The 16,325-nt window shown below is 50.5% G+C and overlaps 1 protein-coding gene across 1 annotated transcript in view; it reads left to right on the plus strand.

Annotated features, from left to right (window-relative positions):
- The first annotated feature begins 373 nt into the window (after nt 1-373).
- Nucleotides 374-16,325, plus strand: part of Ntsr1 (neurotensin receptor 1) — a 46,078-nt gene continuing 30,126 nt past the window's right edge. Inside the window, 1 exon segment of the mRNA XM_028885329.2 lies at nt 374-1,613. Coding sequence (XP_028741162.1) covers nt 897-1,613 — 717 coding nt within the window. The 5' untranslated portion in view covers nt 374-896.

Consider the following 16,325-nt stretch of genomic DNA (forward strand, 5'->3'; position numbering starts at 1 on the left):
GGAGGGGGTCCAGCCTGCTGTACAAAGGCCCTGCCATACTAGGAGGGTGCCGCCTCTTTCTCCGCCTTCCCTGAGTATACCCCCAGTGTCCCTGCGGGAGCTGGAGGCGACATGGGGTAGCTTTCTTTTGGGGGTGGGAGAAGTTAGGAAGAGAAGACTGTGCTGCCCCAGAGAGGCTGAAAGGAAAGATCCAATATCCCCTCACTCTGCAGCACCCATAAGGAATCCTGATTTTCTGGGGGTGCTCGTCCCAGCCCAGGCTGTCCCCGGGAGCAAGCAGGGGCTACCGTCAGCCAGTACCAGGGTGGGGAGGGGACAGTGGCTGGGGCCGCCTCTCTGCCTCTCCAACTCCCTCCTCCACTGAGGGCGCGGCGCGCAGCCGCCAGCTCAGTGAAGGCGCGAGGAGCCCCGCAGGCTCCGGCGCAGCAGGAGGTGTGCGAAGTCGGGGTGCGGGGAGAGCTCGAAGCAGAAGAGGGAGAACGAACGAGGGTGAGCACGCTGAGCAGCCGTGCGTGCGCTCCGCCCGCTCTGCGCCACAGGATCGCCTGACGAAGCACAAGGCAGCAGGGTCTCTGTCCTGAGGACATTGCTGCCACCCAGGCATTCAGAGAACCAACCACATAGAATCTGAAGGTCGAAGCAGCCCCAGTCTGGGACCGAGGAAGAGCGGAGCCAGAACGCAGATCCCAGACTCTGGAGGAGAAAGGAGAGTGGATTCCGGAGACAGCACGTCGCGAGCCCCAGAGCTCCCAGGATAGTCAGGATCGCGCGCTTCGCCGCTGGACGGCACGCCCCCCTTAGCTTCTGCACTCTCCCCTCTGGGCACTTCCTCACCTGCCCCAGAGGAACTTTCACCCGCAGAGGTGCAGGACAAAGCCACGCACCCGGCGCCCACCATGCGCCTCAACAGCTCCGCGCCGCAGGGCGCCCCTGGTGAACCCGGCGCCCAGCCCTTCCCTTGGCCGCAATCAGGACTGGAGGCGATGCTCTTGGCGCTCGGCTTGGGCAATGGCTCTGGCAACAGCTCGGAATCCGTCCCGGCAGCGCCTAACAGCGACCTGGACGTGAACACTGATATCTATTCCAAGGTGCTGGTGACCACCGTATACCTGGCGCTCTTCGTGGTGGGCACTGTGGGCAACTCAGTGACAGCCTTCACTCTAGCGCGGAAGAAGTCTCTGCAGAGCTTGCAGAGCACTGTGCATTACCACCTGGGCAGCCTGGCACTGTCCGACTTGCTCATCCTGCTGCTAGCCATGCCCGTGGAGCTGTACAACTTTATCTGGGTGCACCATCCCTGGGCCTTTGGGGATGCCGGCTGCCGTGGCTACTATTTCCTGCGTGATGCCTGCACCTATGCCACAGCCCTCAATGTGGCCAGCCTGAGTGTGGAGCGGTACTTGGCCATCTGCCATCCCTTCAAGGCCAAGACCCTCATGTCCCGCAGCCGCACCAAGAAATTCATCAGTGCCATATGGCTAGCCTCGGGGTTGCTAGCTGTGCCCATGCTCTTCACCATGGGCCTACAGAACCGCAGTGCTGATGGCCAGCACCCTGGTGGCTTGGTGTGCACACCCATTGTGGACACGGCCACAGTCAAGGTCGTCATCCAGGTAAGAGTGTCTTAAGTGGGGATTGTGTGCAATGCCACATTAGAGAGCGTACCAGGGCAGCCACTGTTCCCAGATGTCTGACTGTTTCTTTGCATTGGAGCCACACAGAGACTTGCAGCAGTGTTACCTTAGCGGCCCCAGTGAGTCAAGGCACCACCCGGGGAGACACAGCAGTGTTGCCTTGTGGAAAGAACCGTACCTCAGCAGCACTTTCTTCTCCCTTGTCTCAAAGTAGGCCCAGTGACATCATCCTGAGCACTGACAGAGCTCAGTAAGGCTGCTCCTAGGAGGCAGGGAAGGGGCAGAACACCTCCAGCAACTCATCCCTTCTTCTTAACTTTTCACTGGCAGCTGCCTGCCCCACCCTACTTCTTCCCCTCCTGTTGAGGGGGCTTGAGCCCCAGCAGTGACTTCCCTCCCTCTACTGCAATATGACGGACGGCACTCTCAGGGGAGGAGGCTGTCATCAGCCTTTCAAGAGGTTACAATGTCTGATCCCCAGGCGACCCCCCACCCCAATGCCTTCTGGTTGCCTCTTCTGGACCCAAACCCGGGAGTTGGAGCTTTAACCTTGGACATGTCCCTAGCCGAGTTGTAGTTTACCCACCTGAGAAATAAAATAGTCATAACATTGAAGAGAGAGCTAGAAGAGGGGTTCCCAGGTCCCCAGGGTGCCAAAGTACTTCCAGGCTGTGCCCTTGTTGCTGCTACTGGTAATGTGTCTGCAGAGTAGTCTGGGGTGTCTGGGTGTGGTGAGGCAAGTAAGATTGAGAAGGGCATCCGCAGGGGAAGCTGGAGCAGAAATAACACTTTAAGCATTGTAGTGCGACGTCCAGAGGCTTACAAGTTTGAGGCAAGTCTAGGCTACATAGTGAGACCTTGTCTGGAAAACAAGAAAAAAGAAAAAAAGGAAAGAATTATGATTTGAATAATTTCTTGGCCCCAGACCCTGGACAACCATGGAGGTACAGGGAGGGTTCTCCTTCACCTCAGGGTGGGCAAAGAAGGCAGAGAATGAGACAGTCTGGACAGGGGCTCCTGCCATCTTTGAGGCCTCCAGGGAAGCTAGCTGTCCCATGTGTCTGTCACTTTCCTCACCAAACCATGAGAGCCTCCCACAGCCTCCCAGCAGGATTCCATGGTCACTTTAGAAGCCACATGGTATGTTCAGGTGCCACCCAGAAACTAGCAATGCTGGGTGGCTTGTAATCGGCATTCCGACTCTGGGCAGTATTTAACTCAACAGGTCTTCTCTGAGGTGGGCCATGGGGCCAGAAATACACTTGTGCTACAAGTGTCCCTGTATGGGGCCCCTCCTGAGATGCCGCTCTTAGCAGGGATAAGCCAGTGCTCAGCTTCTCCATCGAGATCCTGCGCCTTGAGACAAGCACATTTGGTGGGTGTTGGAATTCAATGGGTGCTTTGTGTGGTGAGCAGTGGGTGATCGCCACGGCTTCTCACTTCCTTTGAGGCTTGTTTCTTCCTTCAAGCTCCTGTCTTTAATCAATTTTGGGGGGGGGGCCTGGGGACAGCAGCCTCTCCACCTGTAGGGCCTCAGCAAGAGGCCAGCACAACTCATCTTATCTTCTGAGGTTCCTGCAGAACCCGTTGGAGCCACAGAACTGGATCCCCATATGACAGGGTGTCTCCTCCCTCCCAAAGCTCTGATGCATGGGACTTGTCATTGCTTGGCAGCTTCGGGGCCCGTTTGACAGCATCCTGGTCATTGTCCATCAGTAATGCTTGTTGAGCACCTACCCTAGGCAGGCTCCCCTCTGTAGCTGTCATGGTGTTAGCTGAGAGTTTACTAAGTGCCTGCTGGCTGCCTTCGGATGAGCCCCTGGAGAACAGGGGCTTCCATTTTTCCTCAGAAGACTCAGCCTCATTCTTGGAGTGACTGATTACAGCATGTTCTTCGTCCATCTGATATTAACAGTTGACCAGGCCTCTCTGGCTGGGAACGCAAGCTCTTCTGGGTACTTGATGAGACCATTCCTCCCTCATCCCTCCTGCACCACTATCCACCATCTGAAGATGTGTTTTGTTTCCTGGGGTTATGGGGTTTGTGGTGTTCACCAGGATGTCTGGGTACCTGAAGCAGATCTGAATGGATAGCTTCTGCTCTATTGAGTCCCCAGTCAGGGCTAGCCATCCCATGTCTCCATCCCGATGACCATATTTGGAAGTATTGACCTGTTGGCCTCTTTCCATACAGGGACATCTCCCTGCCTTAGCACCTGCTGTGAGGACTGACTACTCTGCACACTTAAAGGATTCCATCTCAGGCACTTGTCAATCAGAATGATTAAAAAATGAGCTGAGAGTTAGGTGGTAAAACTTCTGAGCAACTGAGAACAGTCACTGTTTGGAGGCCACGCGTTTGGGGTGTAGCAGGATGGGGCGGGGCTGGGCAAGCAGTGGAAGAAGCAAAACAGCAGATGAGGCCTGGTACCCAGCTTCTCCCAGAGGCTTGAGACTTGCCTCTATACCGGTGACAGGAGGAAGAGCTGGGGACTTCATGGTGTCCAAGGGTTCCCCAAGACTGTCACATGTCCCTGCCCAGTCCTGAGCCATGTGTGGCCCTGATGCCACCCAGGCCAGCTTCCTGCTCTGACCTATAACTGTCCTGCTCCTGCTCCCTGCTCTGACCTGCTCTATAACTGTCTTGTAGTTCTCTGTTGCTGACCTTGAAGCTTGTGTCCAGACTATATCTTATATAAGTCCTGTGTCCACATGTCCAGGTACTGGACAGGTACTGAATATGCCCACATGGGGAGGAAAGGTGAGTCCATGGACTGTGTCCATCCTCCCCAATTCCAACCACTCAGTTATCCTTGAATGCCTCTTTTCCAGTGAAAATGGAAGTATACCTTTTGTAGTCAGACCCAACCTTAGATGCAGCATCATCACTGGAGAGAGTGCATACTCCCTCCCCGGGGCGGGAGAGGCTACACTCCACACAGGGAGAGGTGGTGCCTACAGCCGCCACCTAAAATCTACAGCAGATCGATTGCAAGGTGACATGGGGAGCACCCAGATTGGTCAGGGATGATTAGGGAATGAAAAGCACGTTGACTCCACAAAGAAGAAAACTGGTTCCAATAGTTTACAGAAACACAGCCTGGGAAAAGGTCACAGGTGTGTGTAGGCGAAGCAATAGTGAGCATTGGGTATTAATCTCTTTTATATACTTGCAGTGTTTCATGATCAAAGTTTGTTGTTGTTTTTTAATTACTGTGTGTATGCTCGCACACACTCAAGTGGAGGTATATGCGCGTGGAGTTCAGAAAATAACTCTGAGGAGTCGGCTCTCTCCTTCCACTGTGAGGCCCGGGAGTCACACACAAGTGGTCAGGCTTGCGCAGTGGGCACCTTTACCCAGCTGAGCAATCTTGCCATCCTGGTGATTAAAGGTTCTTTTGTTTTGTTTTTTGAGACAGGGTTTTGCTATGTTACTCTGGTTGTCCTGGAACTCACTCTGTAGACCAGGCTGTCCTTAAACTCACAGAGATCCACCTGCCTCTGCCTCCCAAGTGCTGGGATTAAAGGCTTGTGCTGCCATGCCCAGCCTGATGATTGAAGTTTTATTATTATTATTATTATTAACTATTTTACTAATGTGTATGTGAGATTGTGTGTGGTTGTACCCTGGAGCTGGAGTTACAGGGCTGTGAGCCGCCTGATGTAGGAAGCATTCTTAACCACTGAGCCATCTCTCCAACCCCTGGTCAAAGCTTTTAAAAGCCCAACAACATGCTATATATTGCTGGACATAGTGGTGCATATCTGTAATCTCAGCTCTCAGGAGACTAAGACTGGACTATCTAGGAAAACCTGGTCAGAGAGGACTAGAGTGGGGTGGGGTAGAACTTGGTTTATGAAATCTGGTGTTCAGGAACTGAGCATCGTGGGAAGATTCTAAGGCTATGGGGAGCAAGGCAGACTGAGATGGTCTCCCAGGAGGAGGTAACCCTCACCTTGAGAACAGGGTGATCTGTCTTGGTTGCTGGCCTGGCCTAGCAAGGCAGGACATGAAGGATGGAGACATGCAGGCAATCCAGGTGGGGGCCACACTGGGACCTTGCTTCTCAGAAAGCAACAGGGGCAAGGTCATACAGTCATGTCAATCAGGTGACTTTGAAAGAGCACTTGTCCAATGTATCCATCTGACTGTTGGTGCTTCTGCTGGGGATAAGGGTCAGTGTCTCTGGGAGATGAGCGAAGAGAAGGGAGCTTTTTCCTGGAGGAAAAAGCCTTCTCCACAGCAGCTCAGCTCAGGGGCTATACATGTAGTTCCTATAATATCCAAGCTCATAGGCCTTATCCTCAGACGGATAATTTTCTTGAAGACTGTTCATCCTTGAGGCCTTCATCTGCCACCCTGTTGTAGGGTGCCAAGGACAGTGGAGTTGTTCTCTGAGCCTCATGTCATAGTCTCAATATGTTGTACTGGGAGGCAGGGACTCTGGTTGATCAAGTCTGATAATGTGACAGAGATGCTCCCATGATCACATTCAAACATGAGGCCCCAGGGCCAGCCTGACATGGAGGACACTGCCATCATATCAGACCATACACCAGGATTGGAGGTCTGTCTGTTCTGCAAACTTGTATGATTTTCTAGCTGTTTGTGTTTACAGGAAGGAGAGATTCTCAAAGCCTTTGCGCACTAAGCTGCTATCGTCAGCGTTTTATCACAGACACAGAATGCAAAGTCGAACAGGGCTTTGATTAGCTTGGCCAAGCTGAAAGGACCTCTACCTTCTTAAGACCTGTGTCCTCTGGAGGCCACTTCGTTAGTGCCAGGAAGGCAAACCAGATACAGTTAGTGACTTGGCAGATGCTCCAGCAGTTTGGGGGACACCCCAGAGCAGCAGTCTGGAGCTGGGTTCAAATCTCCACTCTATAGATGAACAGCTACAGGACTCTGGGCACTTTGTTTCCTCGCGTGCCAACAGTGGATGAGTTAGTTCATATTAGACACTTGCAATTGCCAGGGACTAGAATAGCTCTCAATTCACAACGTGCAGGATTCCCTCCACTTCACGGAACAACAAAGATACAGCAGATTCATAGGCAGGCAAGGCCTCTTTGTAGAACACAAGACACTATTACTCCTAGGATGCTTTCTTTACCAGAGGCTGAGAGCAGTTCCATCATCATCTTTGACACCCCACACCGTTCACACGACACTAGGTCAGGGAACACGGCCAGCTGGCCAGCATCTATTTACCTCCTTTGAGAGATACTTGCTGTCTGAGGCAGAATCCAGGACCAGGTTTCTCCCGCAGCTTATTCTGAGGAATCCTGCTCTGAGAATGTGGAGGAGTTAAGATGGGGAACACAGCTTAGGAGGTCAAAGAAGACCTCTTGTAGGCTGCCAGGAAGTGGTGTGGAGTGTCAGGGAAGAGGGAAGGACAAGCACAAAGGGTCTCGGACAGATGTGTGCTGTGTGTGCCTGAGGAATTGGGAGGAAGCTGGGGTGGCTGGAGCCATGAGCATTAATGGACAGATGATGCTGTGGCTTTTACTCCAGGAAATGAGCAGCAGCGAGCTTCCCAGCAGAACAGTATGGAGGCGTAATGTTTTAAGGGTACAGATCTGTCTTTCTGCCTTTCAGGAAGCAATGTTGGGACAGTAAGAGTAGTGAGGAAGCCGCTGCCTTATTCCATTATTCCAGAAGAGAAGCCTAGGCCGGGCTGGGAGGGAGCAAACGAAGGCTTGACGCCAGACCCATAATCAATCTCTCTCTCCCTCCCTCTCTCTTTCCCTTTTCTCTTCCTCTACCTCCTCCTCCTCTCCTCTTCTTCCTCTCTCTCACCCACATGGCAGCTCACAACTATCTGCAGCTCCAGTTCCAGGGGATCCGACACCTTCACACAGACATACATGCAAGCAAAACACCAATGAAAATAAAATTTTTTAAAGAAAAAAACTCAACTTCCAAGGCTAGAGAAATGGCTCAGTGGTTAAGAGCACTGGCAGCTACTCCAGAGTTCTGAGGTTCAATTCCCAGCACCCACATAGCAGCTCACAACTACCTGTAACTCAGTCCTAGGGGATCTGGCATGGCCTCTGGACACCTTAGGCGCTATATGCATTGTGAGGAAGTGGTACACAGGCAGGCGCACATTGAGGCAAACACTCATACACAGAACAACTTCCGGTTTCCCTGTTGTGTCTACAATTTAATTTATATTAATCTTTTTCATTTCTTAAGTCTGTTTCCTTTGAGTTTAATTTGTTCTTCTTTCCCTGGACTGATGGACTGCTTTTCTGGTTTTGTTTTTCTGAAATAGGGTCTCACTTCGTAGCCCAGGCTGACCTCACACTTGCAGCAATCCTCCTGCCTTAACCCGGGTTACAGTGTAAACCTCCACACCCCGTTTATCAGTCTAGACTTCTTATGGTAAAAACTTAGATTGGTGGCTTAAGAACTTCATTATATATGGTGGTGGTGGTGGTTTATTTTGAGTCAGGGTTTCTCTGTGTAGCCCTGTTTGTCCTGGAACTCACTCTGTAGATCAGGCTGGCCTTGAATTCAGAGGTCTACCTGCCTCTGCCTCCCCAGTGCTGGGAATAAGGGCATGTGCCATTACATCGCAGCACAAACTTCGTTACTTCATGTATAAACAACTAATGCTACAAAATTCCTCTGAAGTATTGCTTTAGTAGCATCTAGAGCATTGGGTTTGGTTTTTGTTGTTATTGTTTTGAGACTTTCTCGTTCAAATATTTTCTTGTTTTTGTTAAGACTCCCTTTTGACCTCCAGGTTGTTTAAAAGTGTTTTTACTTCTAGATGCTCTGATGCCAGTGTACTGTATCCACTTACAACTCAATCCTATTGTTTTAGGAGAATATGCTCATATGGTATAAATTTAGTTTGTTGGAGATTGTTTTATATCCAGGATAATAGTCAACATTGGTAGATGTTTCATGAAACAGGCAGAATGTTCTGTTAGCAGCAGATTATTCTGTAACTGCCAATGCTTTTTGCTGGTGTTTAATTTACCTCGAAGGTTTTAGTTGGTCTTGTAATACAGTCTTTCTCTTTTATGAGCCCTTATCTTCCCATTCATTTCAGAGAGTTCCGCACCTCAAGACACATGATCACATGCTTGCTTTGTTTTGTTTACATCTTATTGCATGTATGGCCCAGGCCATGCTGGAATGTATATCCTCCTACCCCACCTTCCCAAAAGTCGGGATACACCATGCATGCCCAGTGCCTGCTAAAGCTTTGATCTTCCTTCCTTTGGGCCATCCTGTTCCTGGAACTTTTACATCCCTCTGTGGTCACTGGGTGATACAGGAGACATCAAGACCCTCTCTTCGGATTCTTAGTCTCACTAACAAAAGAATTTAAGAATGGATTCAAACAAAAGCTCAAGGATGATTTTATTAAAGTTTAAAAGGAAAAACTCTCAGGGCAGGTGTGATATAAATCTCAGCAGCTGCCTGAAGAAGAATGGAGGGAAAAAAAGCCATTTAAGCTGCTGTGGGAGTCAGACATACAACAGACACATGGCCACAGAACGTGGGGGTGGGGTGGGGGCTTTAGAGAAAGAGCAAAGGAACCCAAAATGTCAGAAAACATACATAGCTTCTGGCCAGCATCAGAAAGAGACAGAAAAGGCAGAGGTGAGGGGGTGCCTTTTGGATTCAGGCTTCAGAAAAGTGAGATGATTCAGCTGGACCTCATGGTGACTCAGAGGGACTACACCGGGGAATTCTGGAAGCAGGAAGTACAGTATCCCCTTAAAGGGAAAATTATTTCCCCCATCTCCTTAGCATAGTTTAAGGTGAGCCCACCTTCCTTAGATAATTGAGCAGACCCAGGCGAATGTTAGGTCTTCACCCAGGCCAGAAAGAGTTTTTTTGTTTTTGTTTTTGTTTTTCTTAATGGGCTGTCATTGTGACCGTAACAATCCCATGGATGGACCTAATGATTGTCTTTTCCTTAGGAGTGAGTCATATTCCTGGATCTTTCAATGGTAACTTTGGATTGTTTCCTGAGCATTTTAAACTTTGTTATGGTATTTTGGGTTATGTTAACCCCTGGAGAATGCTGGTGTTTTTCTTGAGGTGGGCAGGCTGTCCAGTGAGTGCTACGCCTTTGGTTGTACCATCTGTTGGTGGTAGTGCCAACATCAGTACCACTACTAAGTCCTTAGACACCTGAACACTCACCCTAGTCTTGGTTCATGGCTGTGGCTCAGGTCTCAAGCCCTTTACTGTGAGTTACATGCCTATGCTATTCAAGGACAATCCCAGGACTCATGTTGGGTCAGACACAGCTTCAGTGGGTCCCTTTCTATCTCTTCTCAGATTTCTTCCCATGATCCTCAGTTTCTAGGGCTCCTTTTCTCCATCCTCTGCCGAGGAAGCCAGAGTCTTTCATCTCATCTCTGCTGGCTTTCCAGAGTCACCCTTATGGTGCAGAGGTGAACACCCTACTAGCACCATCCCTGCTCATCCTCAATCTATCAGAATCTGGTAAACACTGAACTGTGGTGAGTCACACAGATGCTTCCCACTTATCACTGGTCTACCTGTGGTCTGTGCCATGTGACTTCTTCTTGTCAGTGGGCTACCTCTTCCTATTTCTTTACATATTTGATAGTCGTTTAATTGATAATAAACACTGCAGATAACACATTATAAGGCTCTGGATTCTGTTGCATTCCTTTAAAGGATCTGATTTCTGCTCAAGCAAGAGACTCCATGGCTGGTAGAGCATCCTCAGATTGCTCAGGCTGTATTTGATGCTGTGCTGAGTGGAAGAGGACAACACACACACACACACACACACACACACACACACACACACACACACACACACACACACACGATGGGCGTTTGCTTCAACCTGTTAGGGTAAGGTGTAGGTGATCCTCTGCTGGAAGATCAGTATGGGAACAGCCCCTCTCCTCTGGCTTTGCCCTCCAGGCCTTCCATGTTCTGTCTGCACCTAGCCCTACCAGCACAGAACCCACAGAGAAGCCTTGTGTGGATTCACAGCCCAGTCCCTGAACTTGGCCTCACTGGCTTAAGGAGCTGTCCTAACAAAGACTCCAGCTCCCAAAGACTCCATCACAAAAACATCCCCAGAGAGTACTGGTAAAGCTTCTGGTGCTGGGGGCAGTGCACAGCCTGTCAGAGCACAGGGCTTAGGCACCCAGTGATGGTTTACGGCTGTTTATAGCAGCGGAGTTTGTCTAGTATCGCAAGTGAAAGCTTTCTCCTGACTTTAAACATTGCCTACATCCACAAATATCCCAGGCAGCTAAGATGCAAAACTTTGGCTTGGAGGAATTATTACAACGATGTTGTAAAGAGGACATAACAAAGGAAGGTAGTTACTCGGCAAATGTTCAGCAAGTCTTACACTAAGGCTTATGAAAAGAGCAGAATTGTTTGGATTTCAACACGTTTAGCCAGTTGTCTGTGAAAAGGTGAATTTATTGTAAATTCCAGTAACTCTCCTTTGGTGTATTTAAAGGTTAAGAGCATTCTTGGGAGAGCTTTGTTTTCTTGTAACTCAAAATCGGTGCTTCTCTTTAAAGATGCCACACTTTCAGCCCCTCTGAGAGGTTCAGAGAACTCAGGAGCTGTTTGGAAATAATCTCTCCCTGGGAATTGTTAAGATGTAAACACTCACAGCCAGCCGTTGGTCCAGCGCATAATTTCCAAGAGTTCAGTAAAACCACACAATCCCCAGCTCCTGAGGGTCAAGCAGAGTGTTGCAAAGCACATCTGGGTCGTGTCATTCGGGAAGCTGAGCGCCAGACGTCCAGGCCTTAGAGTTGGTCTGGATCCAGGTGGGACTAGCTTGTTTATGAACCTGTCTGCTGTAGGCAGGATGTGCACAGTAGGAAGCAACTGTCCAGAGTCAGGTTTATTGCCTAGGGACGAGGAGGGGTCACCCCACCCAGCTCATAGCCCTCTGGGACCCACCTCCAGGACCCTGCACCCAGCTCATGGCAGGCCTGCAGCTGCTGGCCTCTACCAAGAACCTTTGAAGACATAAAAAACAAGGTAGGCCGGACTTTCAGACTCAGCCACCTGAAGCTCCCCTGTCTTGACTGCATTCAAGCCCAGAGCCCCTGACACTGCCTCTGTATTTCCTGTTCTACTGATGATTCTGAGTCCAGAACCACACTCAGGAAAGGCATTTGTATGAATATGAGGCCAGCTTTGAAGGTCTCTCAACTCCTGCCTGGTCCCCAGAGGGGTCTTCCTATGACAGCAGGTCAGGCATAAGACACCAGTGTTGCTTAGAAGGACAAGGGAAAAACAGGGGGAAGAAGCCTGACACAGGGGCCCAGCCATGGTTTCTGCACCAGCTGTGCTTTTGGGGACAGGGACAGAATGACCAGAAAGTCTCCTCTGTCCCTATAGACCTCAAACAAGTTTCAGACCCCAGTTTTTTCCTAGCCTCAGCATCCATTTTGCTGAGATGGACTGTACTCCCACAGGACTTTCCCCCATGAGGGCTGAACTGAATTCCAGAAGATGAAGTTGGTGGTGTGCCGTGTACCCGATCCTGACTTGGAGCCCTGCAGCTCTGGCCCAAATAGAGGAGGTTCATCCGGCGCTCTGCACCTTAGAGACTCCAGAATCCACTCAGATGCCGGAGCAGTAATCTGGGGTCAGGTCAGGCACCCCCAGCAGAAGAAAACATTTCTGGAGCAGCCAGACACCCCTAGGGCCCCCAGGCTGTCAAATGCGCCTGCAGACTGGAAGCCGGTAATTGCAGGGCTCTTAGGCGTGTTAGCGCCTGTTAAACTTCCTGCAATTAATTTTCCTGACAGCTTGTTTAAAAGGAGCCGTCTAATGTATTAAAAATACCTGTGTTTGTGGCAGATCAGCCAGGCGGTGCTCACAGAGCTTCTAGAGAAAACCATCAGGGCTGGATGTTCGTGCTTTTAACTGCACTAACCTCAAACAAGTTTGAGAGCATGCCTGAGATCTGTGGCCACCGTAACCCAGGGCCTGACACCACTGACTCACAATTATGCAAATATATTCTCTTATGACCACAGAAACCAGAGGTGTGTCTCAAGGCCATGTTTCCTCTAGGGGCTCAGGAGGCTCCCTCCTCTTCTTCCAGCCATGATGGACTCAAGTGTCCTTCACTCCTGGCCACATCCCTTCGGTCTCACTGGTCTTTATTCCATCTGTATATCTGCCCTCTAGCAACATTTGTCATGGGATTTTGGACCCACTTTGAACCAGGACAATTGCATCTAAATCTGATTTTATATTTTGCAGAAACACTTTTCCCAAATAAGGCTGTATTCAGAGGTTGAGAGGTTGAACACACACACACACACACACACACACACACACACACACACACACAGAGCCACCATCGTGTTATCTCAGTATACTTTAAAAAGAGGCCAAGGTCTGGTCTTTCTGGTCCCAGGGCACAGCCAATGCTGTTCCTTGAGCTATGCCTAACCAGTACACTGGGAACTTTGATAACAGGAAGATAAAAACAAACCAGAAGGATCTGAATGCAGCCTCAGAAATGCCCAGCCCAGTTCACAGTTGTTGAAGATGTTTCCTAAGGTCAGGAGGTGAGGTCTCGAGCCAGGACAAGGTGGGACACAGGTAGGGCAGGGTGTGATCCTGTCTCAGGCATAGCCTCTGCCTTCAGGGAGACCTCAGGGCTGAACAGCCCCTTTATCTTCTGCTCCGTCCCACTCCATGCTGAGACGTTACTCTTGCTGGATTCCTAGATGTGTGCCAGCGGGGTTCCCAGGACAAGGCAGGCCAGCTCCTCCATTGGCTGCCTCTTCCCCAAATGCTGTATTAACTCCCCACAGCTGCCTCTGGATTCCATCATTTACCCACACTGTGGAAAGGACTCCCCTCAACTTGACCAGCTGCCCCACCTGCCTGGTCACAGACTTGTCTAGTTGCTAAGGGGCATGTGCTTGCTGATTCCAGTAGAATCCTGTCCCGTAGTATAGCAAATTCAGGAGCACACTGATCTGGTGACAGCACAGTGGGGGGTCACTGCCGCAGACCCAGGGCTTGAGTCTTACCTATTGGCTACTGCTGTCTTGTGACTTGAAGCATGTTCCAGAGAATCCCTGCTAGGGCCCAGGTCCATGAAGGTGCCACGATGGGGATACCGAGGGCCAGCAGTGCTGAACATTACTAGGCTCAGTTCCTACTGTAAGCATCACCTCAGGGTCTGGGGGAGCCCAGAAGGAGCAAGAAATGAGGACCAGCTGTGGTTGGGCTGCTCAGCTTCAGGGTATCCTCAGGCACAGGCTAGAGGGCCAGGCCCTAGGAGGATGTGGCAGAGCAACTGGCCCTGATCAGGAGGCTGGAGGCTCTTCCTTTTACCCACAAATCAAGTTCCACTTGCCTCCTGGGCCTTGTGGCTCCTCAAGAGACTCACTGTCCTGTTCCTGTTGTGGGACAAGGCTGCAGCAATGTGTTCTGAGTAGCTAAAATAGGCCTGCCCAATTGCACTCTGGCCTAGGACCTGACCGTTGCAGCATTACCCAGCAGAGGGTGAGTGGCTGTGATTGACACTGGAACACATTTCAGCCCTTCCCACGGCCTCCCACTGAGTTCTGATGGCATTCTTCCTTGACCTTTGTAACTAATTCACAAAACAAATGGGCATCCTGGGGGCCTTCTGACACTGGCCAAACTTGTCAGCAGGATTGCCTTGCAGACAGCCAAAACTCAAGCACTGGGCTACCTAGCAAGTCTCAAAAATCAAAACAAAACAAAATCTGAGCACAGGAAGTGGAGGACATAAAGCTACCTGGAGGCCTGCCTTGGAGCCTTGGGTTCTAAGGAGCTTGAAGGGCAGGTTTCTGTTGAGTGAGCTACCAGTAAGTGATGCTCGGATTCATTCCTCCTGCCTTAACAAGGGTCCTGTCAGAGCTGAAAGCAAGGAGGACAAACTACTTAAGAAAGAACCTGGGGAGGCGCCCACGGGACCCAGCTCTGCTCTCCCTGGGCAACGGACCCCATGCTAGCCGTCTACCTGCAATTTACCCAGGAAGCCTGCCGTCGGGGCCCCTGCAGGCCTGCTCCACCCAGAAGACCCCAGTCTCCTCATGACCTTGCTGTTTGTCAGCCAAGCAGGGCCACTCTTCACAAACAGTGCGAAGACAAGGACCAGGCCAGCTCCCTGCTGCCTGTTTTGAGTATGGGACAGACCTGTAAGATACTTCTAGGCCGGGCTGTGCTTGCCCAGCTTTGGGTGTGGCCCATCAGCCCTGGGACTGTTGAACACAGATCACAGTGGTACATGTGTCTGTCCTCCTAGTCAGTCAGGAAACTGGATTCCTTAGGGAACAAGTAGGTTCAAGTATTAGGGTTCAGCGAGGAGTGAATGCTGGAAATAAACAGAGTGCTCCCTGGAACTATGGGCCTCCTTCCTCAGAGACAAGGCCCAGCCAGCAGATGTGTCTAAATGCCAGCGCCGCTCCTTGTGAAGCTACTGAGCAGTACCTGAGTCTCCAATCTCAGCATTGCAGTGACCATGCATGTTCCCCTCCTTGGCTGCCTCTGTACACCCATCCTAAGGTTCCTACGAGGATGAAGGGCTACATCAACTGAGGGGTGCTGGAGAGCAGGAAGAGTTTTGGGAGGACATAGGAGTCTGCTCTGAAGGCAAGGAAGCAAGTGTTTTAAGGGTACTGATGACCCCAGTATTTGATCTATGACCCAATAAGAGGGTTTGAGCAGCTCCAGCTTTATATACCTTCCCTTCCCCAGATGCACATTGGCCCCTGCCTTCTCAGAAGGACCTCAGGCTTCCCTCCTCCCCTGTCGTGTGTTTAATGTACTCACAGCCTGAATCCATTCTATCAGATGGACAAACAGAAAGCCCACCATGTGAGTGAGCAAAGCCTCATCTCTACATACACCAGCCTTGGTCCCAAGAATTCTTCTGTTTTAAAAAATGGAGAGAGCTCATCCCTTGGTGTCCCTTCCTCAGAACTATGGATTTTTGGTGCAAATAAACTGTGGTGGTCTCTTTTTTTTTTTTAAAAGATTTTTTTTTTTATTATGTATACAGTATTCTGCCTGCAGGCCAGAAGAGGGTGCCAAATCTCATTTCAGATAGTTGTGAGCTACCACATGGTTGCTGGGAATTGAACTCAGGACCTCTGGGAGAGCAACCAGTGCTCTAACCCTCTGAGCCGTCTCTCTATCCCTGTGGTGGTCTCATTGCCTGTCCATTCAGAGCTGCTGCCACAAGCCCTGGTCACGTGCTTTGTAGAAGACAGCACATGCTCAACCTGAGCAAGCCTCTGTGTCTTGCTCAAAAAGAGGAAGAAAGGGTAAAAGGAACGCTGTGCTGTGGAGGGGGCTGGTCCCAGGGAGTTGGGGTTCTACCAAGCAGATCTGGGGCAGTTGAAGTGGAGTTTGAATCTACCAGGTCCCCTGGTCAGCATGGCCACATGCCACCTGCACCCAGAACCAGCCTTCAGTGGGTCCTTACTCAGGGCAAAGGGTCTTTAGGAGACAGAGACAGTCAGGTGGATTTATTTTGAAGCAATCATAGCTGCCCAGTTAGTAGAGGACCCCTCCAAGACCTCCTTGGCCCACCCCAAGTCTTCTAACTAGATCCAGAGAGAGACATACACAAAAGTGAGAGGTGAATGTCAGGGCCTTGTCCAGACCCAGGAGGAAGTCCACTCTGAGGTGTCTGCTGTTCCTAAATACAC

Source organism: Peromyscus leucopus, chromosome 4, assembly GCF_004664715.2.
Source record: "Peromyscus leucopus breed LL Stock chromosome 4, UCI_PerLeu_2.1, whole genome shotgun sequence".
NCBI classification, from domain to species: Eukaryota; Metazoa; Chordata; class Mammalia; order Rodentia; family Cricetidae; genus Peromyscus; species Peromyscus leucopus.